This window comes from Alexandromys fortis, unplaced genomic scaffold (genome assembly GCF_014885135.2).
Source record: "Alexandromys fortis isolate MF-2015 unplaced genomic scaffold, M_Fortis_MF-2015_v1.1 scaffold_118, whole genome shotgun sequence".
In the NCBI taxonomy this organism is placed as follows: domain Eukaryota; kingdom Metazoa; phylum Chordata; class Mammalia; order Rodentia; family Cricetidae; genus Alexandromys; species Alexandromys fortis.
Genome location: NW_026068010.1, coordinates 4,305,980 through 4,319,443, shown reverse-complemented (window position 1 = coordinate 4,319,443; position 13,464 = coordinate 4,305,980). Strand labels below are relative to the sequence as shown.

Here is a 13,464-nt window from a genome sequence, read left to right as displayed (position 1 = left end):
CAGCCCTAGCTGTCCTGGAACACCAGGCTGGCCTTAAACTCACTGAGTTCCACCTGCCTCAGCCTCTCCAGTGCTGGGATTAAAGGCGTGTGCCACACCTAGCAGTAACATCCAGCAATACTTTTTTTTTTTTTAACTGCTTTTGGGGGCGGGGCAGAGATGGAGATACAGCCCAGGGCCTTGGGCATAGTAGGCAAACACTCTACCAATGGTGCCAACCTCAGCCAGTGCTTTTAGGTCTGGGTTTGCTCAGTGTGTTATCTAGGGAAATAATGATTATTCTGTGTATCTGCATCTTTCCTGCTGGGACATCTAGTGCAAAATGTGGCCCTGGGAGGGCAATCGAAGACAGCACTTTGGCCTCAACTAGACATAAGTGGGGTGAACCCCCCTGTAGTCACGTTCTTTCAGGCAGCCACTCAGAATCTTGTTTTCCCCTAAGATTAAGGTTAAGTTAGGAGACACCCACCTACTGCAGGCTATAATAAACTTTAACTTGGGGCCTCTTATTTAGCTGCAAAAGCAGGCGAAAGCCCTTGGAACCGAGAGTGCATTGCATTCAATAGGAACGGGACCAAGGCAGCATTACTAGGCAGAATCTCACTCAGTCAGTTGAGTTTTCATTCCCTGGAGGCAAAACACTGCCCTTCCCAGGGAACAAGCCCAGAGTTGTACAAATGAAGATGATTCTCTTCCTCCTCCTAGACCCACAGATAGCAGAAGAGCATCTCATTACCATGATTGCCATTCCAAACAAGCAGATCTGTACACGCCTGCCAGGACCTGAATTCAGCGGCTCTAGAGGTCTGGAATGTTGACCACCAGCTAACCCAAAGCAGGGAAGAGACAGTAGGTCCCCGTCTCATGTTTTAAAGTTTATCCCAAGCATTAATGCTTTCATCAAACACAGCACAAGAATGCAGGAGCCCTCAGGCTCTGATCTCATGGGGTGGCAAGCTGGCTTTGAAGTACCTACATCACAGCGACTTTACATTTGGAATGAAATGTTTAGCATATTCTTTTTGCCCAGGTCCCAGTGAACTTGCTTAGAAATGATGCATTCCTGTGATTAAATGAAAAAGTCCCCCTCCCTGGACTACACACGCAGTCTTTGTGTAGTTATTACGACTCAGATCTTTGCCATGTAGAAAGAAGCTGGCAGCTTTGCCGCAAGCCCAGACAGGAAGGGTGGGGTAACTTTTGCAAAAGTGAAGCTGCTGTGCTTCGGAGAAGTGGATTCAAAACGGAGTTTATAGCTTCCCAACTAGAGACCTTGCTGTAGAGAGTGGCCAGCAGAGAAAGCGACACTGTTTGGTCAGCCCAGGACAAACTGAGAGGGTGACCACGACAGAGACTACACCGTACCTCCCCATCCTCCAGTTCCACATCCAGGAAATCGAAGTCCCTGAAGACTCGGAACTGTTGCTCACTGTTGGTATCATCCATGTTCTCCTGCTCCCGGGTGCCGTCCTCCGATGACACCAGGCTGGTCTGGTGCTCCGGCAGGTCCAGGTCCCCACACGAGGAAAAAATCACCTAGGAATCAGAGGAATCCTTTCTTGAGAAACTCACCTTCCTTCGGTTGTTTGTGCAACGAGTGATGGCCATTGGCACCCGGGAGAACTGTGTCTCCAGTACACACCTAATTCCTTACGTGGGTATTTTTAGAAAGTTCTTTTATTATTTATGTTGGACAGGGGCCTTCGGATTAAACACGCTGCAAACACTCAAGTGCTTACACTACAAAAGCATTCTAGAGTTGACTGGCTGTTAGAGTGGACAGTGGGATACTGTGTGTGTGTGTGTGTGTGTGTGTGTGTATGTGTGTGTGTGTGTGTGTGTAAAACAACTAAGCATGTGTTCACAAACAAACTGGAGCAGCTGAAATTTTCCACTCTTTTTAAGATTACTGAGTTTAGACATTACCTCCACAATCAAATGTCCATAAGTAATATTTTACGGATGACGTTAAGCTATGTTATTGTAAAATGAACCGCGGGAACAAAGGCTTCAATCCTTGCGAGACTAACCAGAGACTGGGAAGGGTTAGTAAAGAGAAGCCAAATCCCAAGGCTTGGGTTCCTTTCATTTAGAAAATTTTTTCTTAATTAGTTAACTTTTTGAGACAGGGTCTCACTGTGTGTCCTGGTTGGCCTGGAACTCTCTATGTAGATGAGGGTGTCCCTAAATTCAGAGATTTGTCTGCCTCTGCCTCCCAAGTGCTGGGATAAACAGAGGGTTTGGCTCAGTGGCAGAACATCTGCCTCATGTAAAGAGTCTCTGGGTTCAAGCTCCAGCAAAACCATGGGGTGGGGTGGAGAGAGAGAGAGACATAAAAACCAAGTGCTGGGATTAAAGGAACGAGCCACCATGCCCAGATACTGAGACATTAACAGATCTTTAAAAAAATGGTTTGTTCTGTTTTTGATTTTTGAGATTAAGGTCTCATTCTGTCTCTCAGGCTGCCTTAGAACTCTTTATGTAGCCCAGGCTAGCCTCCAATTCAGGACGGTCCTCTTGCCTCAGTCTCTGGGTTACTAGGCTTACGGGTATAAGTCACCATGCCTGGCTTAATAGAACTTTGAAGAACTAATAGACAGCAAAGGGTTTGCTAGCCAGTCTTTGTTGAATACAGATATGAAATCAAATCGAAAGCTTTCTTTTGTGAACTGAAATCCCCAGGGGAAAAAATGGGTGTGGGGGAGACATACCTGTGTTGAAGATTCTACAAGAATGAATGACCATGGGGTGGTGGTGGCTCATGCCTTTAATCCCAATACTTGGGAGGTGAATGAAGATGGATTTCTGAGAATTTGAGGCCAGCCTAGTCTACAGAGTGATTTCCAGGACAGCCAGAGCTGTTACGCAGAGAAACCCTGTCTTGAAAAACCAAAATAGAAACCAAAACAGACACAAAAGCAACCGCTCCCACCATAAGGAAAGAATGAGCGAGTAGAACTCCATTATTGTGGAGCTGGCACGTTGCTGATCTAAGATCATCTTGGGCGATTTCTAGTCCTCTTGATGACAATCCTTTGCTCACCCTTGGTTCTGACCCAACAGCCATTTGATTAGTAAGTAAAACCTTTGAATTATATTCTTCGTAGGCCACTAGCTTCGGCCAGTCGAAGCTAAGGATGTCATCAGGTGACGTCTAGCGGCAGGGGTTCCCCTGCCTCATGTCACCTGACTGCTGTCTGCAACAGTGCATGTGGTAAACATCACAGTTTATAAGGAAAGTTCCATGGGTCAACCCGAGTCTGTGCTCCCAGGCCACTGTCACTAAACTGTGCCTCGAGTATCTTATTTTTGGAGAGTTATTTTCTGTGTTGACATTTGATATAAATATTATATTATTTCCTGGTTCCTTTTAAAGTAGGCAAATTATTAGAAGAACAGAAATATAACCAATCTCTCTCCAGGGTATAAAGAGTGAACGAGTATGGCATGTAGTATTTTTTTTCTCTCTAGTGTTGTAAACACAGCCCTGTGTTTTTTTTTTTTAATATTTATTTATTTATTATGTATACAACATTCTGTTTGTATGTATGTCTGCAGGCCAGAAGAAGGCACCAGACGTCATTACAGATGGTTGTGAGCCACCATGTGGTTGCCGGGAATTGAACTCAGGACCTTCGGAAGAGCAGGCAATGCTCTTAACCACTGGGCCATCTCACCAGCCCCCCAGCCCTGTGTTTTGGACTGTATAGATTAAACATCTCAGTCTGAAAATCTAAAATATTAAAATGTTTTAAATCTGCAGCTCTTATTTATTAATTAATTTACTGAGACAATGTTTCTTGTTTCTCTTTGTAGTTCTGAATGTCACTCTGTAGACCAGGCTGAGCTTGAACTCACAGAGATCCTCCTGCCTTTGCCTCCTGAGTGCTGGGATTAAAGGCGTGCATCACCACATCTGGCTTAAGTTTAAAACTTTTTTTTTCAAGATAGGGTTTTACTGTAGTTTTAGAGCCTATCCGGGAACTAGCTCTTGTAGACCAGGCTGGCCTCGAACTCAGAGATCCGCCTGCCTCTGCCTCCCGAGTGCTGGGATTAAAGGTGTGCGCCGCCACTGCCTGGCCAAATATAAAACTTTTAAAGTGATAAAATGCTCCAAATTTTCAAATTTTGGAGAAGTCCAGATTTTGAGGAACGACCACTGGATCAAACATACCTTGGTTCGCCAAAATCTAAAATACATTGAAGCCGGGAGCAACCTGGTCCCAAGCATTTCGGGTAGGGAATATGTCACCCATTCCCCACGAACTGTAAGCAACATGACACACTCGTGTGAGCAGGATCACAAACGAGCATGTAAGAGAACTCAAACAGAGGGCCATGGCATTTTCAACGTGAGTACGATTTCCTCCATGGAGACACTTTCCTGGTGTGCACTGTAATGATTGGAACCTAATACAGGCAGACATTGTCACCAGAAAATCCGAGGGTGTTCAGTGTGAAGTTAGGGGAAAAGTGCTGCCCACAGCATCAGTGAGAAGCAGCCCCGCCTGGCCGTTGTGCACAACAGAACCCGAGGCTCTGGTTCCACTTTGCCGTGGGCCACCGTGCCCTGAACAATGCCACCGGAGCAGCTGCAAACTCTCTGATCATGAAGACACACTCCAAGGGTAACTTAAACAGAAGCCCACAAGCCACACGAGCGATCAAGTGACACGCTGGCAAGCTTTCTTGGGCGGCTATTATTTTACCCGCTCATGTGGAGCAGACACAATCTGGGACATTAAAACACAGCTTCACAGAGAAATCTGCACTGATTCTAAATTACTTAGTTCTCTATTTCTTCTTAAAGGAAGACTAGCTGGGCGGTGGTGGCTCATGCCTTTAATCCCAGCACTCAGAAGGCAGAGGCAGGCGGATCTTTGTGAGTTTGAGACCAGCCTGGTCTACAAGAGCTAGTTCCAGGGCAGGCTCCAAAGCTACAGAGAAACACTGTTTTGAAAAAATAAATAAGGATAGACTAAAGATACTGTAAGCTACAAAAATATACATAGAATCCAGGCCCTGAGGTTTTTAGCATTTTTTTTCTAAAAATACGCTCAATAGAAATTTGAATTTTCTATTAATTTCAGAAATCGCCTCTGAGCATTGGTCATCTGTTCATCTGAAAACCTGAAGGCATTTTCTTTTCTATCTATAACACCAGTGAAATTTTATACGGCATCGTTTGATAAATAGTTAGGTTGTTTTTGTTTTTAGTTTTTCGAAACAGGGTTCCTCTGTAGCTTTGGAGCCTGTCCTGGAACTCCCTCTGAAGACCAGGCTGGCCTAGAACTCACAGAGATCCTCCTGCCTCTGCCTCCTGAGTGCTGGGATTAAAGGCGTGTGCCTCCCTTGTCTGGTTTTGATAAATTTTTTTCTATTGTGATATGACTAGTGAGCAGACTATAATATTTTTAGTGAACTTCTGCCAATACACCCTTACTTTTATGCTATTTTACATAAGTAAAATGGTGATACCATAATACAGTGAGCGTGCAATGAGCAAAACTATTTTCAAGAGGAATCCGAGGAATTCGCCTATAATCATGGAGATGTGGCGGACACTATCACATATGTGGTGATGTAGCCTGGGTGTGTTTACACAAATAAACAGAGGTCTGAACATAACTGACATCAGTTAAACCCTTCCTTGTCTCTGAACTGAGATGACAATTCATGGGGAGCGGAGGAGTAACGTGGGCTAAATGTCGATGGTGGCTATCAGACCTGTCATTCACATTAGAATCTTCCAAAAATTATGTCAGAATGGATGAAAGGCAAAAGCAATACGATAGCAAGATGACCATGGTACATGATAGAACTTACAGATGGGTTTTTGCTTAGTCCGACTTCTTGGCCACACAGAGAAAGGACATGAACCAATTTCTCTTTTGTTCTTTTCTGGAAAAACAACAACAACAACAACAACAACAACAACAACAAAATAAAAACACAGGTTTTCATTCTGGGGTCCCATGAGCATATCTGCCTTAATAGGATAGGTCCTAGCTACAAAGAGTGGACGGTCATGCTGAAAATGTAGTTCCAGGTAATTGAGGTATAAGACACACAGACTTGGCACAGTCAAATAACAGCAGCATATTCAAATATTTTATATATGCTGAGTTAACTGTCCTCACTAGAATTACCATTTTTGTGATGAACTGATATGACCAAAGCAGGTTGGGGAGGAAAGTGTTTATGTGGCTTACACTTCCACATCACAATCCATCACTGAAGGAATCAGGACAGGAACTCAAACAGGGCAGGAACCTGGAGGCAGGAACTGATGCAGAGGTCATGGAGGGATGCTGCTCACTGGCTTGTTTCCCGTGGCTTACTCAACCTGCTTTCTTATATACTCCAGGACCACCTACCCACAATGTGCTGGGCCCTCCCCCATCAATCGCTAATTAAGAAAATGGCCTACAGGTTTGCCTGCAGCCTGATCTTTCAGAGGCATTTTCTCAATCAGGTCCCCGTAGTTTTGATGACTCTAGTGCATGTTAAGTTGACAGAAAACTATTCAGCAGAGTTATACAAATTGCTATCAGGTCTGGGTAGATGGCCCAGCTGGTAAAGATGCTCACTGTCAAGCCTGGCTCCATGAGTAAGATCTCCTGAGCCCACATGGTGGAAAGAGAGAATTGACTCTACAAATTGTCCCATTGCCTCCACACATATGGTACGGTTGGCATGTGCTATGGTACATGCACAATCCCTCAAAAATACATCAAGTTAAAAATGGAAAATTATTTTTTTGAGGTGTTAAGGAGTAAGTCCAGGGCTGCAATGCATGCTAGGCAACTGTTCCTAACACAGAGATGCATCCCTAGCCATCTTTTAAAATTTATTTATTTATTTATTAGTTTTAAAAAATATTTATTTATTATGTATACAGTATTCTGTCTGTGTGTATGCCTGCAGACCAGAAGAGGGCACCAGACCCCATTACAGATGGTTGTGAGCCACCATGTGGTTGCTGGGAATTGAACTCAGGACCTTTGGAAGAGCAGGCAATGCTCTTAACCTCTGAGCCATCTCTCCAGCCCCTCTTTTAAAATTTATTTTAAAATTAAAACCATTTTTATTTTATGTGTATGGGTGTTTTGCCTGCATGTGTATATGTGCACCACATGTATGCAGTGCACATGGAGGCCAGAAGAGGGCATCAGTCTCCTGTAACTGGAGTTACTGATGCTTGTGAGCTGGCATCTGAACCTAGGTCCTATACAGGAAACAGTGCTCTTAACTGCTGAGCCATCTCTCCAGCCCTATATTATTAATTTTAAAGTGAGTATTAACTAAAACAAGGCTCTCTCTATATTTGAGCCATATAGAGCAACCCTGTTATCCAGGTGGGTGTGTGTCTACATGACAATCAATCCCTAGGCCCTTCCGTGGCCATCCGTGGGCTCCCTGGACATCGCTTCTTGTATGTTATCACTTTCAGTTTCCGAAAGGCTTGGCTTCCCTTCCATCAGGAAGAAATCTACTTTGTTACAGAATAAGCCTTTTATGGCTCCAATGAGAGCATACTTTTACAGTCTGTAGACTGAAAACATTGTTATTCATAAACCATGGTAAAGTCAGAATTAAATCCTTTTGTTTTTCTTCATAAACCTCCTTTTGAAACCTTTTATGTATGAAGATTCTTCTAGAATCAACTACATTTTCCAAAAAGAAAATGAGAGCTTTATAATGAAAAGAAATATCATGAACCTAGAGATGTTAATGTAGTCATAAAATAATCTTGCAAAACTCCTTTTATCTGATTTTGGTTTGTTAGATGGAAACTTCTAGAAGCTGCTATTCATGATAAGATCCTCTTCCTCCTTTTTTTTTCCTCCTCCATTTTTTTCCTTTGAGACAGGGTCCCTGTATGTAGCCCTAGATGTCCTTGAACTACATGGACCAGGCTGACTTCGAGCTCACAGAGATCCACCTGCTTCTGACTCCCCAGTGCTGGGATTAAAGGCGTGCGCCACCACTGTCTGGCTAAGATTTTCTTTCTTTTTTTTTTTAATATTTATTTATTCATTATGGATACAATATTCTGTCTGTGTGTATGTCTGCAGTTCAGAAGAGGGCACCAGAACTCATTACAGATGGTTGTGAGCCACCATGTGGTTGCCGGGAATTGAACTCAGGACCTTTGGAAGAGCAGGCAATGCTCTTAACCACTGAGCCATCTCTCCAGCCCAAGATTTTCTTTCTTTATGGAACTTGGTTCACTGCATCTTTCACCCCAAATTATAGGATTTCTCAATATGGGACCATTTCAAAGCCAGACAGGAGGGCTTTGCTGCTGAAGGACGGAGATCTCTCAGTTATTTCCCCAAGTCTCATTCTCCAAATCTGAGATGAAATTAATGGAGCAATAAGGCTCAGGAGTGAACTGTTCTCATCTCCTTGACTACTATGATTTCAGCCATCAGCTATTGCAGTGTGCCGCTAGGCTCTGTGCTGGCCTCCAGCTCTGTAGGTGGCAGCTGTGAGGTGTGCAGACACAGTACTGGGCTTGCCTGGTGCCCACCTAGTCTGTTTCCAACAACCCAGGCTTTCTTTCTATCCTGGGAAGGTCTCCTCTCTGTTCCTTCAAGCACTGTGCAAGAGTTCCTTTTCCTGGGCTGGAGAGATGGCTCAGTGGTTAAGAGCACTAGTTGCTTTTGCAGAAAACCTGGATTCAGTTCCCAGCACCCACAAGACAGCTCACAACCATCTGGAAGGCAGTTCCGGGGAATCTGGTGCCCTCTTCTGGCTCCCACAGGTGCTGCATGCACATGGTGCACAGGCATACAGACACAGGGGAAGCACTCATACACATGGACTAAAGATAAATCAATCTCACAAAAGGCTCCTTTTCCATAACTACTGTGGATGTCAGAAGAGGGCGAGTCTCCATTCTGAAATCGTCAGAACCCAAAGCCATGACAATCTGGAGCCACTAGAATTTGCTGTTGCTTCCTATAGAAAGGGTCTCTCTGAGAATGGAGCTAATAGAGGGGCCAGCAGGAGACCAAGGACTTGGGAAGGGAAGGTGGGGCAGTGAGGAGAGAGAGTGTAAGGCTCTGAATCCTAACATTTGGGATGCAGCTGTCAGCAGTTGGGGGGTGCAACTGTGCTTAGAGCTAAGATGGATGCTGCTGTCATTTTGATCTTCAATTTTTAATCAAAAGCCTACATGCTAAAGGCTTAGTCAGCAGCCTGCAGTGCCTACTGGGAGATGGGGGACCCTTTAGGAGGGGGAGCTTAGTGGGAGGAAGTTAGATTGCTGGAGGTGAGCTCCTGAAGGGGACAGCAGGTACTGGTATTTTGAGAACTCATTTGGACATGGGTAGGAGGCGAGGGTCAGGACTACCTTACATAAGGCTACCACATGAAGGGAAGCTCAGGTTTGTTCCCCAAACTATAGGAACCAGAACCAATAAGCGAAGAGGCAAGAGTCGATCAGCTAAACCCAACGGGCTGTTCCTGACAGAAGGATTGCCCTTTCAACGCTGTGAGACCCCATCGCTGGAGGCACCGGAGTCTGCATGGCCACACGACTAGGGGTAGTGGTGAATGGCAGACTTTAGTTTCACATAGGGCACTATACCTGAGAATACTGGGGTCTCTTCCAGCTCACAGGAACAAGGACATTGGAGTTGGAACCTGAGGAGGTGGACGACGCACTCCGGGTGACAGCCATTGCTCTAGGCTTCCCGTCCCGTCCAGAGGAGTTCTGTAGTTCATCATACCGTCTCCCGATGATTGGCGTCTGGAGAAAGAACAATGCAGAGGTATGATTATTCCACCCTAACGCTTCTCCAGTATAAGGAACTGTCAGCCTAGAAGTAATTAAAAACTGATCAACGTCGTTAGAGCCAGATCAGACAGTGAAAGTCAGTGTCACACGCAGGCTCATTTCCCTGGTGTTCAAGACACGTTTTGAGCCATTTGCACACCATGAGCACCCTGGTGGTCAGCAAGAAACCAATGCAATGACTTCACTATCTTTTAGATCAGTGGTTCTCAACCAGTGAGTCACGAACCCCTCACCAAACCTCTATCTCCAAAAATATTTACATTATGACTCAAAACAGTAGCAAAATTACAGTTATGAAATAGCAACTAAGTTAATTTTGTGGCCGGGAGTCAGCACAACATGAGGAGCTGTATTAAAGGGTCGCTGCAATGGAGCAGTCTTTGTACACTGTAAATATGTATTTTTCTCATGGTTACTGAAAAGCTCATTGGCCAATGGCTAGGCAGGATTTGGGGGGTGGAGAGAATACTGGGAGAAGAAGGGTGGAGTCAGAGGAGTCGCCAGCCACAGGCAGAGGAAGCGGGACGTGTACAAAATGAGGTAATAAACAATGAGCCATGCAGCAGCACGTAATTGACTGAAGTGGGTTAATTCAAGTCCTCAGAGCGAGCTAAAAACAAGCTACAGCCCTAAGCTATCGGCCGAGCATTTGTAATTAATAGTAATAGCAATAGTAACAGTAAGCCTCTCTGCGGTTACTTGGGAATAGCTGCTCGGACTCTGCCCACAGGTTGCAGCATGAGGGAGGCTGAGAATCACTGCTTCAGACTCAAGCCATGAAGACTGAAGCGAGTAGAGAGGCCAGCTAAGTCAATTCCAGATGTTTGAGCTTGAACAACTCTTTTCCCCGCTCCTCCCTCCTTCTCACCCCCACCCTGGTCTCTTTTCTCTGTAGTCCTGGTCTGCCTGCCTTGAACTTGTTCCATCGACCAGGCTGGACCTGTAGCCTGTTTCCTGTGTGCTGAGATTATAGGCTTCTTTCATCAGGCCAAACTTGCAAAAATTTCTTGTAATAGAAGATTAAAGTTCATTTTCCTTCTCTTCAATCTCTAGTCATCCATCTTTTTGTCCTCTCAAATATGACTATTTTTATCTGAATTATTTCTATTATTTCAGTTATTCAAATGGATGATGTCATGGCCAAAGTGTTGTGCAATACTTTATAAAGTTCACCTTCTGAGAGTCTGACAGTATATGGTCAGGCAGGGGGCACTTTTTAAATTCTGTCTCCCAGGAGGTCTTACCGACACCAGCTCGAGATCCTTGAAAGTGAACAGAGCCTTCTGAACCTGGCTACAGTTATGGAGCAGATCTGAGCCCTTGGGAGCTGAGGGATGCAACTAACTGTAGAATGCTTTCTTTAGACTTTTGGATCAAAACAAACTCAAGTCAAAGGCTTAAAAATGCCCCCCCCCCCGAGAAAAAAGTTAAATATGGTTGTTGAATTAATATTTTTATAAGATTTAGTTATTTTTATTTTATGTGCATTGGCGTTTTGCCTGCATGTGTGTCTTTGAAGGTGCCAGATCTTCTGGAACTGTAGTTACAGAGAGGTGTGAGCTGCCATGTGGGTGCTGAGACTTGAACCCAGGTCTTCTGGAAGAGCAGCCAGTGAAAAGAGTGCTTTTCAGCGCTCAGCCATCTCTCCAGCCCCCCAAATTTGCTTTTTGTTATGTTTTTTTTGAGGCTATCCTGGAACTTGCTGTGTAGACCAGGATGGCCTTGAACTCACAGAGATCTGCTTGCCTCTGCCTCCCAAGTGCTGGGACTAAAGGTGTGTACCACCACCTCCTGTAATTAATATCTTAATATAATTTTAATACTAAGTATAGAGGCAGATGTCACATCTTGAATGTGGAAAAAGTGAAAGTCAATGAAGAAATCTCTCTCACTTTCTCTCTCTCCTCTGAGTGATCCATGCAGACGCCTGCACCCAGGGCAGGTGGAGGCCAGAGCAGGACACTGGGTGGGAGGCTGGTCTTCCATCATATTTTACCTCATTTCCCAGAGACAGGGTTTCTCACTGAAGTGGAAACTCATCATGTTGTGTAGCCTGCCCTATGAGCTCTCAGTGTTTCCCTTTCTCTACCTGCAGTGGTGGGATTATGGACACACATGGGTATCCCAGGCTTTTTACTTGGGTGCTGGGATTTGAACTCTGGTCCTTGTGCCTGGAGAGTGGGTGCTCTTACCCACTGAGCCATCTCCAGCCTGTGGTTTCCAGTTTTAGTAATTCCCCATTGAAAGCCCCACACTCATGCACTGTTAGAACAGAACCTAATTTAGGCTTCAGATGTCTTCATTTAAAACAAATGTAAACCTTCCTCTCTCTAGGCAACTCCTTTTACCCGTGGCCACCAGATACCCAGGCTACAGTTCACTGAAGGAGTCACAGTAGGTCAGGACCTCTGAGATGTCGAAGTGGAAGTCCAGGGTCTTGCCCGGCAGCTCCTTAGAGGCACTGGTCCACACCCGGTGGAGTTCTATCTTGGAGAGGTCGCTGTGTTGGTAGGAAGGCAGCACCAGGCTGGCCGATCGAGAAACGACCAGCTTCAAGATATTCAATGCTTCCCTCCAATGAATGCTCTGTTGGCAACAAACATCCAAGGGTTAAAAGGAAGCCCACCTTTTGAGAGTCCGTGCTCACGACTGAACCATCTCATGACAATAAACATCCAAGGGTTAAAAGGAAGCCCAGTTTTTGAGAGTCGGTGCTCACTACTGAACCCACGAGGGGCTAGAATTCACTGACTTGAATCATAAAATCTGCAGTCAGGAAAAGACAAACGCTAGACAAAGAGCATTTGTAAGGGAAATGAACCACACTGTGGAAATCAGTAAATAACACATAATGACCGTTGTGGCCATATTCCAATCACTTAGAGTTAAAATTGCAGGGTATTATTTTTGCTAAGGAGTCATCTTAAGCTGTTAAAAGAGAAAAACTTCACACTGTGTTAGACTACGGATTGCTCACAAGCAGGCTTCTCCTACCCCCAGGGCCCTGGCAACCTGGTCCTGTGGTTTCTCTGGGTCTCGCTGCTGCTCTGGGTCTTGATCTCTTTCCTCATCACATCACATCCTCCTCATCAACTGACGCAGGGATGGGGGCACCCATCCACCTTTCCCCCTTCCCCTCTCTTCCAATAATTAGGTCCCTGTCTACTCCCCCGGCTTTGAACTCAGCTGAATCCTTTCTGCCTTGCTTAGACCGTGTCGATGACCTTCTTTTAAAAGGATTTATTTATAATTTTCGTGTACATAGGTGCGTTTGTGCATACACCTGTGTTATTTTATATGTACCATGTGTGAGAGCCTTTGGAGGCCAGAATAGGGCACTAGACTCCCCTGGAAATGGAGTTACAGGCAGTTATGAGCTACCAGGTAGATGATAGGAACTGAATTTTCGTGTCCTGCAAGAGCAGCCAGTACTCTTAACTCCTGAGCCATCTCTCCCGAGGACACAGCTCTCCTGTGCTCACCCGTGACTGAGCACACACTGAAAACACAGTTCTGTGTGCTCACCCGTGACTGAGCACACACCGAGAACACAGTTCTCCTGTGCTCACCTGTGACTGAGCACACACTGAGAACACAGTTCTCCTGCGCTCACCCGTGACTGAGCACACACTGAGAACACAGTTCTCCTGTGCTCA

At 45.1% G+C, this 13,464-nt stretch overlaps 1 protein-coding gene across 4 annotated transcripts in view; it reads right to left on the bottom strand.

The window, feature by feature from the left end:
- Window positions 1–13,464, bottom strand: part of Fry (FRY microtubule binding protein) — a 390,417-nt gene that overhangs the window by 48,375 nt on the left and 328,578 nt on the right. For all 4 annotated transcript variants that reach the window (XM_050161917.1, XM_050161914.1, XM_050161915.1 and 1 more), the window contains 4 exons: window positions 12,215–12,394; window positions 9,599–9,760; window positions 5,827–5,901; window positions 1,366–1,536 (listed from right to left, as the gene is read on the bottom strand). In XM_050161917.1, coding sequence (XP_050017874.1) covers window positions 1,366–1,536; window positions 5,827–5,901; window positions 9,599–9,760; window positions 12,215–12,394 — 588 coding nt within the window. The remainder of the gene's footprint in view (window positions 1–1,365; window positions 1,537–5,826; window positions 5,902–9,598; window positions 9,761–12,214; window positions 12,395–13,464) is intronic.